The sequence below is a fragment of the Haemaphysalis longicornis genome, unplaced genomic scaffold (genome assembly GCF_048455015.1).
Source record: "Haemaphysalis longicornis isolate Haplotype H1 unplaced genomic scaffold, Haemaphysalis longicornis Haplotype H1 scaffold_7, whole genome shotgun sequence".
Classification (NCBI taxonomy): domain Eukaryota; kingdom Metazoa; phylum Arthropoda; class Arachnida; order Ixodida; family Ixodidae; genus Haemaphysalis; species Haemaphysalis longicornis.
The window spans coordinates 6,876,724-6,893,243 of record NW_027526422.1 but is presented as its reverse complement, the minus strand read 5'-3'; the positions used below and the strand labels follow the sequence as shown (position 1 = coordinate 6,893,243).

Here is a 16,520-nt window from a genome sequence, read left to right as displayed (position 1 = left end):
TGTGACACCACCTTCAATGAAGATTGAAGATCACACATTCTCAGCAGACGGGGCCAACAAAACTGAGGCTTAGCTCTAAGGCCTTGCCCCAGCTGTTGAGGGAGGGAGGAAGCGCTCACCTGAAGTGGGGGTGGCGGGGGTATCCAGCGGGGAGCAGGAACGCTCTCTCCAGCTGCATCAGCCGGTCGTTGTACTCCTGCAGGGCCAGCAGCAGGCTGCGTGCGGCCAGGAAACAGCACTGTCTTTCACCCACTCTTCCACCCCGGTGATACGACCATGGCTGGCACCAATTCCGGTGTGATATGAATATGTAGCATGTATTCCCTGGCCGAAATACATTGCTCACAATGCAAAAAGTAGTAGCTGTTGTGAACGTACTGCCACACTGCTGCAGATCGTACAAACATGCCGTCAACCGCCCGCGAGTGCGCACTGACCGAAGCGCGCAAGCCGGTGAGAGAGTGTCATCTGGGCGGGATTCAAGTTGGCCAAGCTAGAGCACTGCTCGGGCCGCAATTTCTAGGCCCAGCCCGGCCCAGCCCGATAGAGACTCGGCCTGGGCCCTGCCTGGGCCCGGCCCGAGCCGACGAATTTTTAAAAACTGAGCCTGAGCCCGGCCCGAGCCTGACAAATTTCTAAAATATGAGCCCGAGCCCGGCCCGAACCCGGCAGAATTTTTTTTAAAAAGAAGGAGGCGCCTCTTTCCTGTGAGTTTTCCTTTCTCCAGTTGTGCCTGACACTTATTCTGTTTCCATGATCAAGTACCAACTAGCTCGCATCGACACATTACTATAAACAAACTCGAAGAAGTTTGCTGTTACCCTGAAAAGAGTAAGCAAAAAGCCAATACGACTACTTTGGATTTAATTTTCCTTTAAACTTAGACCGAACTTTGTACAACTTAAATATCCTCACTTAGGAGCTGTATTTTCGGCAGTTGTGGAACTTCATTTGCCACTTCCTTTGCCAGTCTTCAAAATCAAGGCACACCGAGGATACCCTAAATGATTCCGAGCAAGTGGATAATTTTTTATTGTTGCAATTCTTCAACCGATATTGCGCCTTTGAGCAGACGATGCTTGAGCAGACGTTGTTTGAGCAGACGATGCGTCAAGTTTGAGCACTTCTTTTTTGTCTTTTCCTCTAGTTATATTGGCAGCACTATTTCATCTGCAGTTCTGTTCTTTCTTGTCTTTAATCATGGTTTTAAAATAATTCTTACCCGAAAAAAATCTTACCCGAAAAATTATGGGCTTTGCTTTGAAAATGGGTCCTTCAAACTCTGCACACAGTGCAGAGTCCAGGTCACGTTTTTTCTGTTTTGTCTTAATTTGAAAAGCAGAGGGAAAAGACAATCATGCTGTACTCTGTGGCTGGAGTGCCCTCGTTTTCTGGCCCGCTTTCTCCCACTATGCTGATGGGACCCAAACGTTTTTTTTATTGATGTGAAGGCTTTCTAAGCGCAATAGTCTTTTTCCAATCTTTTAATGGCGCCGTAGTGAATTTGACCTTCGCCTTTTTTGTTTTGTTTTCACTTAACCTGAGAGATCAACAGATCAACAAGAAAACTATTTGTTGTCAAGAATTTAGAATTTGAGGCACAGTATTGCCGGGCCTCGGGGTCTGCCCGGGCCAGCTTAGGCCGGCACGGCCCGAACAAATGTTGGTTCAAGTTCGAGCCCGGCTCGGGCTTGAGAAACTGCGTGCTACCCAGCCCGAGCCTGGCCCTCGGGCAGGACCGGGCTTGGGCTTTCAGGCCGGCCCGTGTCTGTGCAGTGCACTGTACTCGGGGACAACTTTCTGTGGCAATGCAGTCAAGGCTACGGAGCCGGATCATTGGCTGGCGGTAACCTCGGCAATTCAAGAATATTTAGTTCTTAAGTTTTAGACTCGCATTGATAATGCCACTAAATTGCTCGACAGAATATATGAAACAAAGATCATTTTTTTTACATTTTCGGATATTTTTGGTTGCGGATGTCGCCGCTGGCGTCGCAACAATTCCCTCCCGAAAAAAAAAAAAAAAAAAAGAGAGAGAGAGAGAGGAACATTGCGTTTTTGTTGGCGGCTTTCAGCAGCTCACCACTTCATTCTCCGCATAGGATTTGTAAAGCCTCGCTGTCTAAGCAAACGAAGCGAGTGGTTTACAAAGTGTACGGCCAAGTCAGACTGATGCAACCGGGACTCTCCGCCGTTTTCGCAATCCGTTCGGTTAGCCACTTTCCCGGCGTAAGTGAGCGTGTGCGTAAGCATGTGTGCATGCTGCTCTTTTGGTATACCGCGACCGTGCTATGTAAGTACGCCGCTCATGCCGGTGCTGCTGCCCAATAGAAGAGTTTACAGATAGGTGCATTCCGCCAAAACTGCAGCGTTTACAAAATTCACTTCTTTTCTGAACGATACAGAGTCCAACGTCGGTCTGAGTTCTCCAGTTCACGGCCGCTCGGGCCGTGTCTAGTCAAAGCGTTGGCCTGTGTTTACAAACAAATGGAGTATGTGGAAGGAGACGCTAATGTCGCTGCATGCTCGGTGATTGTGGTTCAGCACACTCAACTACGGAGCTTATGCGAAGAAATGAACTGTATGAAATGCGTATCGGTCACGCCGAAACTGAAACCGAAACCAGTTTATTGGGAACTACTTTGCGCAGTAATACAGAGCAGTTAGCTTCCCCCTCCCCCTCCCTCCGTAGCTTTCGCTCCATTGCCACAGAAAGTTGTCCCTGAGTATAGGCCAAGCCCAACTGGGTACATCACGCAGCTGCGCGATCTCTCACTGCTCCCTCCTTCGAGAGGGCCGGGCCATGCTTGGCGCACCCAGGGGCGGCGGAAACGTAGAGAATATATCTGAGCCACCCACTCGAGCCAGCATGCATTCAACAGCCTGCTGACTTGCTTTCCGTGGGGTGAAGGCAGCATGTCCCCACTCGTACCCCACATTGTGTTGACCTGACCCTCACTTTTTTTTTTTAATACGAGACGCTTGTTGTCATTCTCTCTGTCTGACTGTCTATTGTCAACTTGTGTGTGCTTGCGCAATATGCCTCAGGAAGGTTCATATGACCGCACGCTTGCTCACCGTTTGCTGGTCTAGAGAGCGTGCTTCATCCCCAGCATGTTGCGAAAGCCCCTATCATTTAAGGAAAAGCTAGATATCCTTCATAAGGTGGGACAAGATCCACAAAAGAAACACACTGACCGCCGCTGCCCACGTATCACCGCCCACGTATCACCATGATGGCTGAAACGCGCCTAATGCTCAACATGCTGACGCGCACAGTCGCGGGTAAACACAATTGTGAAATCACTTGCACACAATTTTACGTCTTCCAGAAGTCAATTGTTGAGGGTCTTAGTAAAAAGAAAATGGAGATGGATATAAGAAATTTTTCCTCTTGCAAACAAATTTATTTATCTTTCATTTTGCGCATGTTCTGATGATGCGAATTTTGGATGATACGAATATTTCACGCGACCTCGTGAAATTCATGTCACCGAGACTTTACTGTGGTAACTGAGAATGGCCACGGCAAAACCCAAGCACTCAACATGGTAGTTTGTTACAATGCACCGCGCACAAACCTATGTTACGACGCGGAGGCACAGTGACTGAGCGCATTTATAGTATTTACGATGCACTGGCGGGCACATCAAGACAAAGCACATCAGGAGAGCAGCGGGGATCCAGTGTCCTCTTCCTCATCTCTGCTGATCATCCACTACTTTGTTTCTCAATCTCCAGCATCTATGGAAAACAGAGATGCCTTAGACCAGTGTGCTAAAACTAGGTTCCAGGAATGCACCTGAGCATGTTGGCACTTTAGGGGCGAGACCCAGCTGCCCCGCTTCATCTTCACAGAGGACGCAAGTTTCTCTGCTAACACTGTTCGTTACTTGACGGTGCTTTTTTAACACGTTGGCTGTTCTTGGAGCAATACCAACACTCAGCTACAACATCCCCAAAGGAAGAATAAGGTTCAGCCTGGAAACCATGGCTACAGTTATCGTTCTCCTCGCCAACAATAGTCCTCTTCTCCTCTCTTCTCTTTCTCCCCCCAATAAGGAGGAACAATGCTGTGCTGTTTTCCCTCCACTAGTGCGAGGAGGAGTGCAGTTACTTTTTTTTTCTGCTGACGACATTGACGGCAGCAACAACAGATCTTGGCGAAAGTTACACTGAAAGCTTCTTTGTAAATGGCAAGGCATGAAATGGGCATGAGGGCTGGCTAACTGTAGGCTCAAGAACAAATTTGTTCTGGCAATATGCCATGCATCAACATATATTTTGTATCTTCGCGATGACATTGCCAGTGCACTGGATCCTTAAATGCAACAGAATTTTGAATCCATCAGCCATTAAGGGCCAAGGAGCAAAGTTATTAGTAGTCCACAAAGGACGACAGAACACTGCCCCCTACATCCACCTTTTTCATTTGTACAGTTTTAAACCACGTTACAACAACATTGAAGGGGCACTGCAGTTCGTTTGTTATTAACCGTTACTTTGTTGTAGATATAGTGGGCACCCTCCTTGACTATTGCGCTTTAGGACTGCTCTGCATACCCCAAGGAAACAGAGGGCGAAATAGCAACTTGCTTTGCGGCGGCCCTCAATAAAATGGCCACGCATTCCTCACTTATAATTGTGAGCGCCCGATTTACTACACTCCCAAGCTGCCCGTCTTTTAAACAGACTTCGCTGCAAAGAAGTTTGCAACTGCTCACTGCTGCACCATCCTAGGGTGAACGACGGACAAGGCCACCATAAGTTCACACCATCTTCGTTGTCTTAGTGCTCGCCGAATAAGCAGTGCAAGACTTGGCGGGCAGGTCTTAGAGAGCCCTTTCTACTAGTTGCTTGATTTCCCACCACAGGATGGTCATTGGTGAAAGACCATCTATTACCTGAAATTGCACACAACTGCTCACTGAAGCATCTACACGTGCGCCACATTCGCAGTCTTTGTGGCAGACGCCACAGGCTTTAACATCGGCACACCTTCTGGCATAATAACCGTGCGCTTTCACACCATCACTGGCTTTGCAGCTGCACTTTAGTGTGTGTGGCTGGAGGACGTGTGGTGGAAAACGCCCTGCCGTGTAGCACACTGTCGTAAAACTGGCTCATTAAAGCCCGTAATATGCAAATTTTACCTTGTTAAGGTGAGCTGCTGAATACATATGTTTCTATAGGAACTTTCAAGAGCACTCACACTTTGTTCCGTGTCCCCACTATTTAATTACAGTCCATCTCATTATAAAAGTAGGGGTGTGCGAATATTCGAAAATTTCGAATATTACTCGAATATTAAATATGATATATTCGTATTCGCTTCGAAAACTATGTATTCGAATTGTTTCGAATATTCGAACGGGTTCGAATAATCGGCTATTATCGAATATTTTGGTTGAATAGTTTAAGGGGGGACGCGTCTTTCAACTTACGAAAACCGTCGTAAATTTGTGGCACAATGTCAGCGCAAATGGGCGGTGGCAAAATGTCAGGGCAAATGTGCGAAAAAACGGCAATTTTCGGAGCGCTGTATCTCCGCAACGGTGCCACCGAGCGCGGCCATTTTGGTACCATTGGATCGGCCGAGCCGGTCCTTACCGTCTCTTTTATCTTCGTTCATTCACAAACGCACGAATGGCAGAAAAATAAAGGTGCACAAACGAAGTGAGATATACGCCTCGAGCTTCGCGATCGCTGCGCCGCCTGCCGCCGTTTCTCCGCGGCGTTGACGGGATTTGCGCTGTGTGGCTGATAGGGACTTGTGCAGTGTTTTGGTTCTGTTTCGCTTCGTTTCGCCTTTCTGCGCCCTAAAAAAAACTTGTTATGGTGACGTCTTTAGGCAAAGAGTACGTTTAGGTCACTTAAAAAGCAGCTGCGTCTTCGTAGAGTACGCGATCACCTGCAAGAGCTACCCGCGGACGCGGTTCTGCGCGCTTCGTCGCCGCTCTTCCGGGCGTCGGCGACGGTAGCAACATATCACCCCTGTCACCTGCAAAACATCAGGCACAAATTAATTCTACTGCCACCTCGTTTAGACCTGATACTGGCACAATGAGCGGTTGGCTTCATTTTGCAGCGTGGACAACGAATGCGGCTTCGTTTCGAATATATACGTCGCAGAAAAATATGTGTCGGGGATGTGATTACCCAATCCCGGGAAATAACTTATGCCTTTTATAAGAATATAAACCATGCGAAAAGGTCAAGTATATTCCAGCCTATGCGTCGTTAAATATGTGCCCACACACGCCATATAGCAAGAACCAAGGCAAGTTAATGAAACCACGGAAAAATAAATGCTGTGCAAGTGCGGAATTAAGAAACATAATAGCTCTAACAGAAATTAACAAAAAACAGTGCAGCTTCTGACATGCTAAAAACGTTTGTCGAAACTTAAGCCAGGCGGGGTTCACTAGACCAACTATATATACGCGAAATGCACTGCTATTTCGCGAGACATCGGTGGGGGGGAGGGGAGGGGGACGCTGTGTACGAAAGCGGAGCGGAATCAAGCAACTACGTTTTAGCAGAGTCCGTCAAAAAGCATTGACGGACTCTGGTTTTAGTAATCACACACACAAATCTCGCGTTCACTTTATTTGTTTTTATACTGCAACGAACAGCTGATCGTACGGCGGACTCATTTTTGGAAGTATACAGGGTAGGCTGTTAACAAGCAAAGAAAGGTGTCGTTGGAAGAGTGTGGTATGTGATAAGGCCCTCTGATTTCAGTTTCTGCTTTATTCTGCACGCTCCCTGTACCATATGACGATATTTCGAAGAAGCATGTAGTCGCGGACGCGGATTATATTCCAAGCCCGTCTCCGCGCTGCTCGCAGAAGATATATGTAGCAGATGAATGTTTGCGGGCGCTCGCCTCACGACAAGACGACTCTGTCGTGTGCTGATCCCTGAGTATAATTATACATTGTCCATCGTGCTTTTGCTGAATATTCCCAAAATTAACACAGACCTTCTTGTAAATGGTGGTGATCAATATCTGAGGTATTTTGGCAAATGTAACTGGCGTGCTGTCAGGTATGAGTGCTCCGCTGATTATATGTAAGCGCACAAAACCGATTTAAATCGTAGTGTATAGCCGTAGAATGAACATCTGAGGAACCGGTGGTTACGGAGAAACTGCTAGTAAATTCAGATCCGTGTAACTACAATCGGCTCCATGATACGCCGGTTCCGCGACGCTGGCTTGTGACACACACCTGGCGCTTGTATAGACCGAATATACCACAAAGATCGCGTCAGAAACATTTACACTCTCGTAAACACACCCCATTTGCGAACAGAGTGGCTGCTTCCCATAAACATGGATTTAAAACGCCCGCAAACGGTAAATCTCAGTCGTGAACGTGCCGCAAAAGCAGCGGCGGCACTGGGGAGCGGGACGCGGACTCCCGCGGCTGCTTTCGAAACGGGCCGCTAGGGGGATTTCAGTGGCGCCCCTACAGGCCGCGCTCGAGGCGTATAGATGCTGAAGCGCAGTTAGCCTTTCTGACTGCGCGCGTGGAAACGGCCCTCCTGATTGGGCGTCGCTGCGGCATTTCAAGATGGCGGCCACCTGAATTGCGTAATGCGCGTTTCTGAGTTCATTTGCACCGCTTCGCTAGGCCAAGTTTCTGTTCAATCATGGCATCTGCGGTGGTATTCAACAGAGACATTATCGCGATGGGAATGCCCGAGATCACAGCCATATTACGGGAAGTTGCATGGCTGGAAAGGCGGATCGGTCACCCAACGCTATTCGTGGGGCGCGAGACTTCACCCTGGAGGGGGAAACGCGGTGTGCGCGCTTGTGATAGCGGTTCGCGCAGTGAACTTTTCGCCTTATTTGCGATGCTTACACGCTTAGTTATTGCTAAGCTTGGCAGTAGTCTCGCTAGCCTTGGGTAAGAAACGAGCGACGCGCCAAAAGCTTCGGCGCGCACGGCGTAGCCGCTGCGCGTTGGAGCATCGCCTGACTACGCAACCTGGTACAATTGAACTCCAGTAGTTGTAATTAATGCCTGTGATTTTAGATTTAATCGTAAGAGCGACCTGACGGGCCATGTCAGGGGTAAACAAAGGATGACATGTTCCGGTGTACGAGCGCCGCGATGAGGGTGAGCCATATCGCTGTCTTGCGCAACGTTCCGCGCGCACTTCGAGTAATCATGAAAACAGGTCTGAGTAAGGAATACGAACGTGTTGACAGCGTTTAAAATGTACCCTACAGTAGTTGAATTTAAAAAATTGATTTTATTTATTTTTAGGGAAATTATTAATACCAATGCACACATCTATAGTTTAGTGCATAGTGGCTGCAGTGTGCTGGGAGGAATATTGGATGCCCTCAATTTTAAGAGTACCAAAAAATGTCCAAATATTGAAGTTGGAGTTATGAAAAATATTATGCCAACTTCAAAGTAGCTCATTTGTACCCTTGTGGTATGTAAACTTTTGGCACTGAACGCCTGCACGTAAGCTGCTGCTCCAGGCAATGATATGAAGCATAAAAGAAGTCAAAGCTCAGTTTCCAAATTGAAGGAAAACAAAAGAGTGCTTAATTTGTTGCCATGGTCACTGCAGAGGGAAGTTTTGCAGTGCAGTACAAGCAACCAGCTAACCTACTTTGCATTTCAAGCCGTCTCCCCCCCTTGGTCTGCAAACTGGGCTGTGTACGCTTCACAGAGAAGCTGCAATTGATGTTTTATGGAAAAAAAAGGGTGCAAAAGGCACTCCAATTTTAAGGCAAGGCATTCCAAAAGCCCCGTGTTAAAAAATTATGAAAGGCTACAACCCTGGCGACTTTTGATGAATGAAATCTATTTTTCAACTTCGGAATCTGTTTTCTCAAAAGTTTTTTTTTGCTACCTACGTCTCTTGTTTTAGTGATTTCTTTGACCTGTAGGTGTATTTTTGATTCCGTTTTTTTTAGTTTCATTCCTTGATCAACAGTTCAGGTTGGGACACTCTTGGTGTTTCAGGTTTACTTTTGGTGAATTTTTTATTCAAATGGTCATTCATTGTCTATATGCCTGTTGTACATTCACCTCTAAAAAACGAAAAACTAAAAAAAGTTGTGTTCTAATAAAAAAATCTAAGACTGTCAAGACCTCGTCCATTCATTTGGAAGTGCAAAGTGTTTTGAACAAGCTTTCTATCATGCTTTATAGGCCACTCAAGCTCGGTGCAAAGTGGACAGAAAGAAAATTTTATAAATAAAGAAGTTTTCAAAATATTACTTTGAAATTTTTATGTTGTTACCAAAAAAGCATTTCCGGTTTCTGTGCAAATTTTAATCGAAATTCACAAAGAAATCAAGAGGTTGATTTGGAAAGCCACATTCGCCCTTAAAGGGATACTGAAGTGAATTTGTCAAGCTCCCGTTTTTGCTTGCACTGTGTAGACTGGCTCAAATTAACACACTATTCATCGTTTATCCGGTTGACAAATCGGTAATTATTTTACAAAGCGCGAAAGAAGAAAAACTACTATGCGCGGTTTGCGGCGGCCGCACCAAATAAAGGCTGTGACGTCAGGAGGGGGGGGCACTGTGATTGGACGATGCCCAAGGTTAGCAATCAAAAGTTTCGGTTTCGGTTTCGGTTCTGTAAAACAACATGCTTGACATCTGATGGCGTTGTTGGATGGGCATTCTTGATTTCTCAATTATCGCCGTACCGCGCTTCTGCCATGTTGTCGGCTGTCAAATGTCTAAGATAAACCTCCCAGGGCGGCTTGGAATCGTAGAAATCACTAGACGAGGCTTACGCAGTGGATGAACGCCCTCCGCGTCACCGCAGACTCTCAAATGCCATGCGCTTTTCGCGCATATTCGAAGCTTGCCTCACTCATGTCTGTTCGTAAAAAGCTAGTTCGCACCAGGCCAAGGGTGTGCTGATTCAGGCCTGGGCCCACTGCCCGCAAGCAGTCGGTGCTTGTGGCAACAGCACGCCAACGAGAACTCGCTAGCGCGTCATTGTCAGCATGCGCGCGCTCTGCGATCTCGCTCGTGGAGCAGTGAACGTTACGGCCCAAAAATGGTGAACTCAGTTCAGAAAACATCGGCCGCATACGAAAAAATCAACTTACAAAAAAAAAAAACAAAAAAAAACATGTACCCTCGGGGATTCGAACTTGCGACTTTCAAAACAGAAATTCCAGCGCCTCAGACCACTAGGCCACGAGCCGGCGCTGGCGGGTTTGGATATATAAGGTTTATAATGTATGATCAGTTTACACTTTTATTTATTTTAAGCATTTTAAGTACTTTATGTGACTATTTGTTGTATATCACTCCTGCAGTAAGTGTCCCCCAAACTTCCACAATATCTCACGTCTAGCAATTGCATTTCTTTGACGGAAAAGCGTTCGCAGATGTGCGGTCGTGCTGCTGCCCGCTGTGCTTGTTTACCCAGCGCAAAAAGTGCTTCCTGCTCCCTAGTTTTGCGCTGTAAGGTAAAAGTTTCAGTTGATTTTATTTTCTTAGTACCTATATTGACTTCGCTGACTCTTCTCCCGCCTTCAATTGGCCTTAGATTTTCCTACTAGCGTAAAGTCAGCGAAGCGTCGCATGTGCACTTGTGCAGCGCTTGTGTGGAGCGACCCGGACTCTGAGTTTGACACAGTGTACAAACTAACAAAGTAAGGAAAGGCACATTTTTTCATTCACAAAGGTGTTGTGGCTTAGTTTCAATTGAGCGAGCGAATAGCGACGACCCGCCGGCGGCCGGCGGACGAAACGCTGGGCCGACTGACTCGATCGGTAGGTCGGCTGGTCGGCGAACCGTGCAGTAGCGCAGCCATTTTCCAGCTCATCTCCTGCTGACGTCACACGAAAACGCCACAGAAAATGGGCGAGCGTAAAGAGAGGAGGACAGCATTTTCGAATTGATTTTTCTACTAAATAAATTCGCGTAAACGCGGCCAGAGTGGTCGAAACAATGCCTACGGACTCCGAACTACAATTTGCGCTAGTAATCCCGCAATGTTTACGAATCACTTCAGTGTCCCTTTAATTATTTGATATTCGATTCGATATTCGAAGCTAGATATTCGTATTCGATTCGAGTTCGAAAAATTTGATATTCGCACACCCCTATATAAAAGCATTTAACTGCACAGCAAGCACTACATTACAAACAATGCTTTATTGCATCATCGCGCTTACGAGGTGCAAGGTTTACTCACTTGTTTTTGTTCATTTCCTCGTAGTTGTCATGAAAATTCAGCGCAGCCTGCTCAAACTGGAGCAGGGCTTTGGACAGTGGGTCTGGGAAAGAAAGAAAGAAAGAAAAGAAAAGAAAAGAAATTCAATCAGCAAAGTATCATGAGTGACCTCACTAGCATCATTCCTTTCCCGCTCTTGAGGCAAGGAACCGCAGCCCCTCCTTCTGGGACTGTGCTGGGCCAATACCTGACCACCTGCTCCTCAATAATGCTGATTGTGGGGTTTAACGCGCCGACGCAACGCAGGCGATGAGGCGCGCCGTAGTGGAGGGCTCCGGATTAATTTTGACCACCTGGGGATCTTTATCGTGCGCCGAAATCTCGTACACACGGGCGTTTTTGCTTTTCGCCTCCATCGGAAAAGCGGCCGCCGCGGCCGGGAATCGAACCCGCGACCTCGTGCTCAGCAGCGCAACGCCTTAGCCACTGAGCCACCGCGGCGGGTTCCTCAATAATGCGAGGGGGCGACCGTGACGGGATGAGGAGTCATGCAAGTTGCAAAATGCAGTGGTGGGGTCATCCCGCCCCTCACCAACACCTTTTTCTCTAACCTCTTGAGGATAACTGCCCTCACCTCCCTGAGATTGGCTACCTGTGTTCCTCTCTAACGTGAGCGAGGAGCAGTAACTAAAGAGGGGTGCACGTTATTTCTCGCTAACTACTGACACAAGAGATCCCAGGGAAACTGACACTAACAGCTTCTTTGCTGCAAATGTTCCATCTGCAGCCACTGCAGTGCAAGTCCCCTCTCGGGGCGTGCAACGGGCTAGGAAGTCCCTGGCAGAAACAACAGTGGACGCCCAAGAGTGGCTCCTGCCCAGCCGAGCCCCTGGGCAGGATGAACACTGAACAGACTGTGCACCCATGCTGGTCGCATAGGGCCCTGTACCACACACTGAAGCTAGTACTCGGGGAGGTATCTGAGTGGCATGGGCGGAGACGGTGGATACTGCCCACATCTGTGCCCCAGCAATGGCTGTGGGGACAGAAGCACACAAACCTCGTGAGGCTGTCGAATGCGGCCCACATGTACACTGCATCTTCTTGGCAGTTACCCTATAGAAGGTATTCGTTGAAAAGTTTAGCGGTCAATTTCTTCACTTGGCAACACTGGAAACGGCCACAGACATGGCCGATGCGCCACGGACATGGACAAGTATCGCCATCCCGCGGAGCCCGACGTAACGAGTGACGGCGCACTCACACGGTTGCATGGAGGAGAAGAAGGGTGCCTGATCTGGGGGCGGTGCACACAACGTCGCCTAGCAACAGACGCTTGGCCACAGATATGGTGGCGCACTCGCATGGTTGCATGCATGCATTCCATGCCATTGAATACCGGCCATAGTAGATGCCTTGGTTACCTTGAAGTGCCATGTGAAAATGGCCCGTAGCTCTCCAATAAGGCAGAGCCAAACAGCTCCCACGAGGCAGGCATTCAAAGGGAGCTACCACTGGCGACATACAAGGGCCCTGTAGTTTTCATATATGACCTCTTATACAGCCTCTGAAGAAATGTCTTTCCCACCGAACTTGTGCGCAAAGCAGTGAAGCCGACTTTACAGGAGCTCCGTGTGCAGTGCCTCGTAGGGACAGGTGGGGCCCTATGGGGGGAGGGCAGTACCCACCCAGGTCGATGTTGTGGTCCTTGAGCACCTGGGCGTAGGCCTTCTCGAAGACGGTGTAGTCGAGCCGTATCTGCTCGGCGTAGTCAGCCGCGTGCATGGGCAGCTGGAGGGAGTCCACCAGCTTGAGCAGCAGCACCCCGACCACGCGCACCAGGGTGGCCAGCGAGTGCAGGCCCGGGTCCGTCTGGTTCACCACCGCCTGGTACGTGTCGTAGGCCGTGTGGTACGGCGGGTAGTCCAGCGCCTGCACAGCCCAAGGGTGAGGGGCCTCCTCCCACGTCTTGCCTCACGCAGGAGCGCGCTCCCGGAGCGAGACGGAACAATGCACCGAAGAGAGCTGATGGCATCAAGTAGTACTCCTATAAAACGCAATTTATACTGCCAAGATTGGAGAAGAGGGCAATTAAGATTCGTCATGCTAGGGTCTCAACTCAGCCAAAGGTCACATGACTAGAAACCTGGGATGCACCACTCCAACGTGCCTAGGAAAAATGCGAGACTGTGTGTGACATGTATGCGACTTTTAGTGACGCTGTGTAGTCAATCTAAGATGTATGTTCCAGACAATGCCTGCTATCAGAACATCTTAGATGACATTGCTCTATGGAATCTGAAAGGGGGAAGAACATAAAAACCATATGTGTGCTCTCATTTTGGATATAAGATTGTGCGGCAGGTATTTCATTGCTTTCTAAAAAGAAGAGATTCTTCTAAACAGTAGAATGTCCGTGGGGCCTAACAACTAATCTGCAGGGCAGCATGTGACGAAGTACTGCAACGGCTGGTGGCACAACGGAAGAACCTGGCCCGCCAGTACCCCACCCGCTGCGGACAGCCGCCCCTGGCCCCCGATGGAGCCCCGCCACTCACCGGCTCCTTCCCCACAAACTGGAGGTGAGCAGAAGCCACACCGAGGCTTGACAGGAAGGAGACAAAGTCCGAACCAGACGCAGGGGGGGCGATGCTGGAAAGAGAGAGAGAGAGAGAGAGAAACAACATCTTTATTTCCGGCAAGTTATGACGCGTCCTAAACATCACGTTGGTGGGCCGCTCGGCTTCAGCTGCCTACTCGCACCGCCCCTTCGCAGGGCTGCGCTTTCGGCCTCTGTCGCTCGAGGGCCACCAACGTCTGCTGGATGGCCTCGTGCTGGGCGTCGTAGTCAACCTTCGCCACCGCCTTTTCCAGGCTCGGTGGCAACGCGTTCGTAGTCCCTTTGCTCACTTTGCAGTTCCACAGTATGTGCGCCATGGTCGCCCGGCCCTTGCCGCACACCGCGCACACATCACTCGTGTACACCTCAGGGCACTTGTGAAAAGAAAAAAAAGGGTCCCCAAAAGACACAGCTGAGACAGACCAGCCACAGCTACCCTCGGCGACAAGATGAAACTGATATGTTCAGCAGCCAATCTTTATCGTAACACCGTTTTCCTAAGTACGCTGTACCCCACAGCTGTTGTCTCTGCCCAAGAGGCCACCAAAGTGCCACTTTTGCACTACTGGATCACACAAAATTGCAAAGAAGCAGGCCACGTAAGTGCTAACATGATGTATTCACCAAAGAAAAACTTTTTTGTCTTTTCTTGATGCATGAACTGCCAGCTGATAGTGCCAGCATGCCGTGCATGGGTTGGTCTGTTGTCCCCCTGCAGCCAGCCGGCACATTTGCAGTGGCAGAGAGGGAGTGAGAAGGTGTTTCTACGAGGTGGTGCCTGCCCTCCCCTCCCAATCTAGTGCTGGTGTGGCGAGAGCGGCCCTCCTGCCTGCTGCATGCGCTCCCTGCCACCGCAATTCCCTCCAGGGCCTGACGACTTGCGGGGGGCAGCAGCCCTACTCACAGGGGCGGCCCGTGGGCATCGTTGAGCAGGCGGGGCTTGCGCATCCTCCACATGTCGTACACGCTCATGTCGGAGTGCGAGCCCTCGTGGCAGGGCACCAGCTCCGTGGCCTCCTTGAGCGCCTGCCGCAGCAGAGGGCTGGCCAGGGCGAACAGCGAGTTGTTCCCTGCACGCACCACGGGCACAGGGGCAAAGTCGGGCATCTCACTGTGTTGCGCAAGGGCGGCACGTGGGGAACGGGAAGCACACGCCGTGTTCCCCGCCCACTTGTGTGGGAGTACCCATCAATAGAGGCAGTGCAGTCCAGGGCAGCACCCATCTCTGCCAGTTAAATGCCTGGCATAAATCCAGATCAGCCCCTATACAAGATAGCTTTTGCCCTAAAACTTTGCCTTGTACACAGACTCTACACACTGACCTGATGAACTGCCACTATATAACCTTTTGGCAATCTCGATCGTGTGAAATTTGTCCAAGCATCTCAACTTGCAGTTTAAAGCAGCCATCAACGCTACATCATCCCACATGACCCCAAGAAAACCAGCATACAGGTCAGGCTAAAATCAATAAAATTATCCCCACAAATTACTCAACACCATTCTTGAGAGAACCCAAAGTGAGAAGGGCCTTTATTTTATTTATTCTCATTATTATTATTATTTTTTTTTTCAGAGGACAGCAGTGAGCCTCGCAATTTTTTTTCCTGTGGACTTTACACTGAACTGATATGAGAGCTTGTGTAGAGGCACCAGGCCATTAAATGTTACGTAAAATAAAACAGAAATTCTGATGTACCAACAAGTACCGACTATCAAACAGACCACGGAGGCAACATACAACTTCGCTTCATTTAAAATATTCGGCACCAAGATTAACGCGTCAACTGTCTACAAATGCCATGTCTGCCCGGATACATACCACCCAAAGTGGCACCACACACGAGCTTCCAGACAAAAAACAATTCGGGACCATGTGGCTATATATTTGAGTACTTTTGTGAAGTTGCCCTCGGGGCTAGTTGCCAAGACTCCTGCATTAACTTCAACTCTCGTTGGTTGTACATAATGTACAGTTGTTCCTTGTTTTAATTTTACAGTTGCGGACAGTGTACAGTGCTGCTAATACACTCAAACCTCGTTATATAACGTAACAGGATATAACGAAGAAAATAAAATTCCCCTTGGAATCTAAATAGAGAACCGTGCATTTGAAACCTCGTTGTAATGAAATAAAATTGGCTTGTCAATGGATATAACCTACTCTATTAGTCTCTCTCCCCCAATTCCCCCCCAAAAAGAAACCCAACCACGGTGTGTCAATTGTTCCGTGAATTTCAACAGTCGCTCGGTGCGGCTGTTTTAAAACTCCCGCGTTGGCTTCACGGCCATGCACATACATGCCACACGCGGCCGAGCGAGCCTACCTCCTCACTCAGCCAGCGGGGCGGAGCGAGGTAGATGGCTTGCTCAATGCCGATGCCAGCGCGGTCACTACGGAGTGGCCGACCGACAACGTTATTGTCGCAAATGTCACCGGGCAGACCGAAGCAAGTGAAGACGCCGCGGTCTACCATGCACATGCATTCGGCGTGCCAATCATGTGATGTGGCGACGGTGAAAACGGCATCAGCGCAGAGGCCACCGCCGAAAAAGAAGTCTTTCGCTTGGGATGTCCCAAACAAAGGAGAATCACGGACTTTTTCCCAGCTATGTCTAGCGGACAATAAAATAGGCTGTGTGTGCATTGAGCAAGCAAAGTATTTCTCTTCTATTCAATTTCGTCTCACGCGTGGTGGTGGAGTGGTACAGTGGGCCACAA

The 16,520-nt window shown here is 48.9% G+C and overlaps 1 protein-coding gene across 2 annotated transcripts in view; it reads right to left on the bottom strand.

The window, feature by feature from the left end:
• Window positions 1-16,520, bottom strand: part of LOC144144389 (putative N-acetylated-alpha-linked acidic dipeptidase) — a 46,245-nt gene that overhangs the window by 5,146 nt on the left and 24,579 nt on the right. For both annotated transcript variants that reach the window (XM_077675816.1, XM_077675815.1), the window contains 5 exons: window positions 14,703-14,868; window positions 13,737-13,830; window positions 12,867-13,110; window positions 11,200-11,281; window positions 120-215 (listed from right to left, as the gene is read on the bottom strand). In XM_077675816.1, the coding sequence (XP_077531942.1) occupies window positions 120-215; window positions 11,200-11,281; window positions 12,867-13,110; window positions 13,737-13,830; window positions 14,703-14,868 (682 nt within the window). The remainder of the gene's footprint in view (window positions 1-119; window positions 216-11,199; window positions 11,282-12,866; window positions 13,111-13,736; window positions 13,831-14,702; window positions 14,869-16,520) is intronic.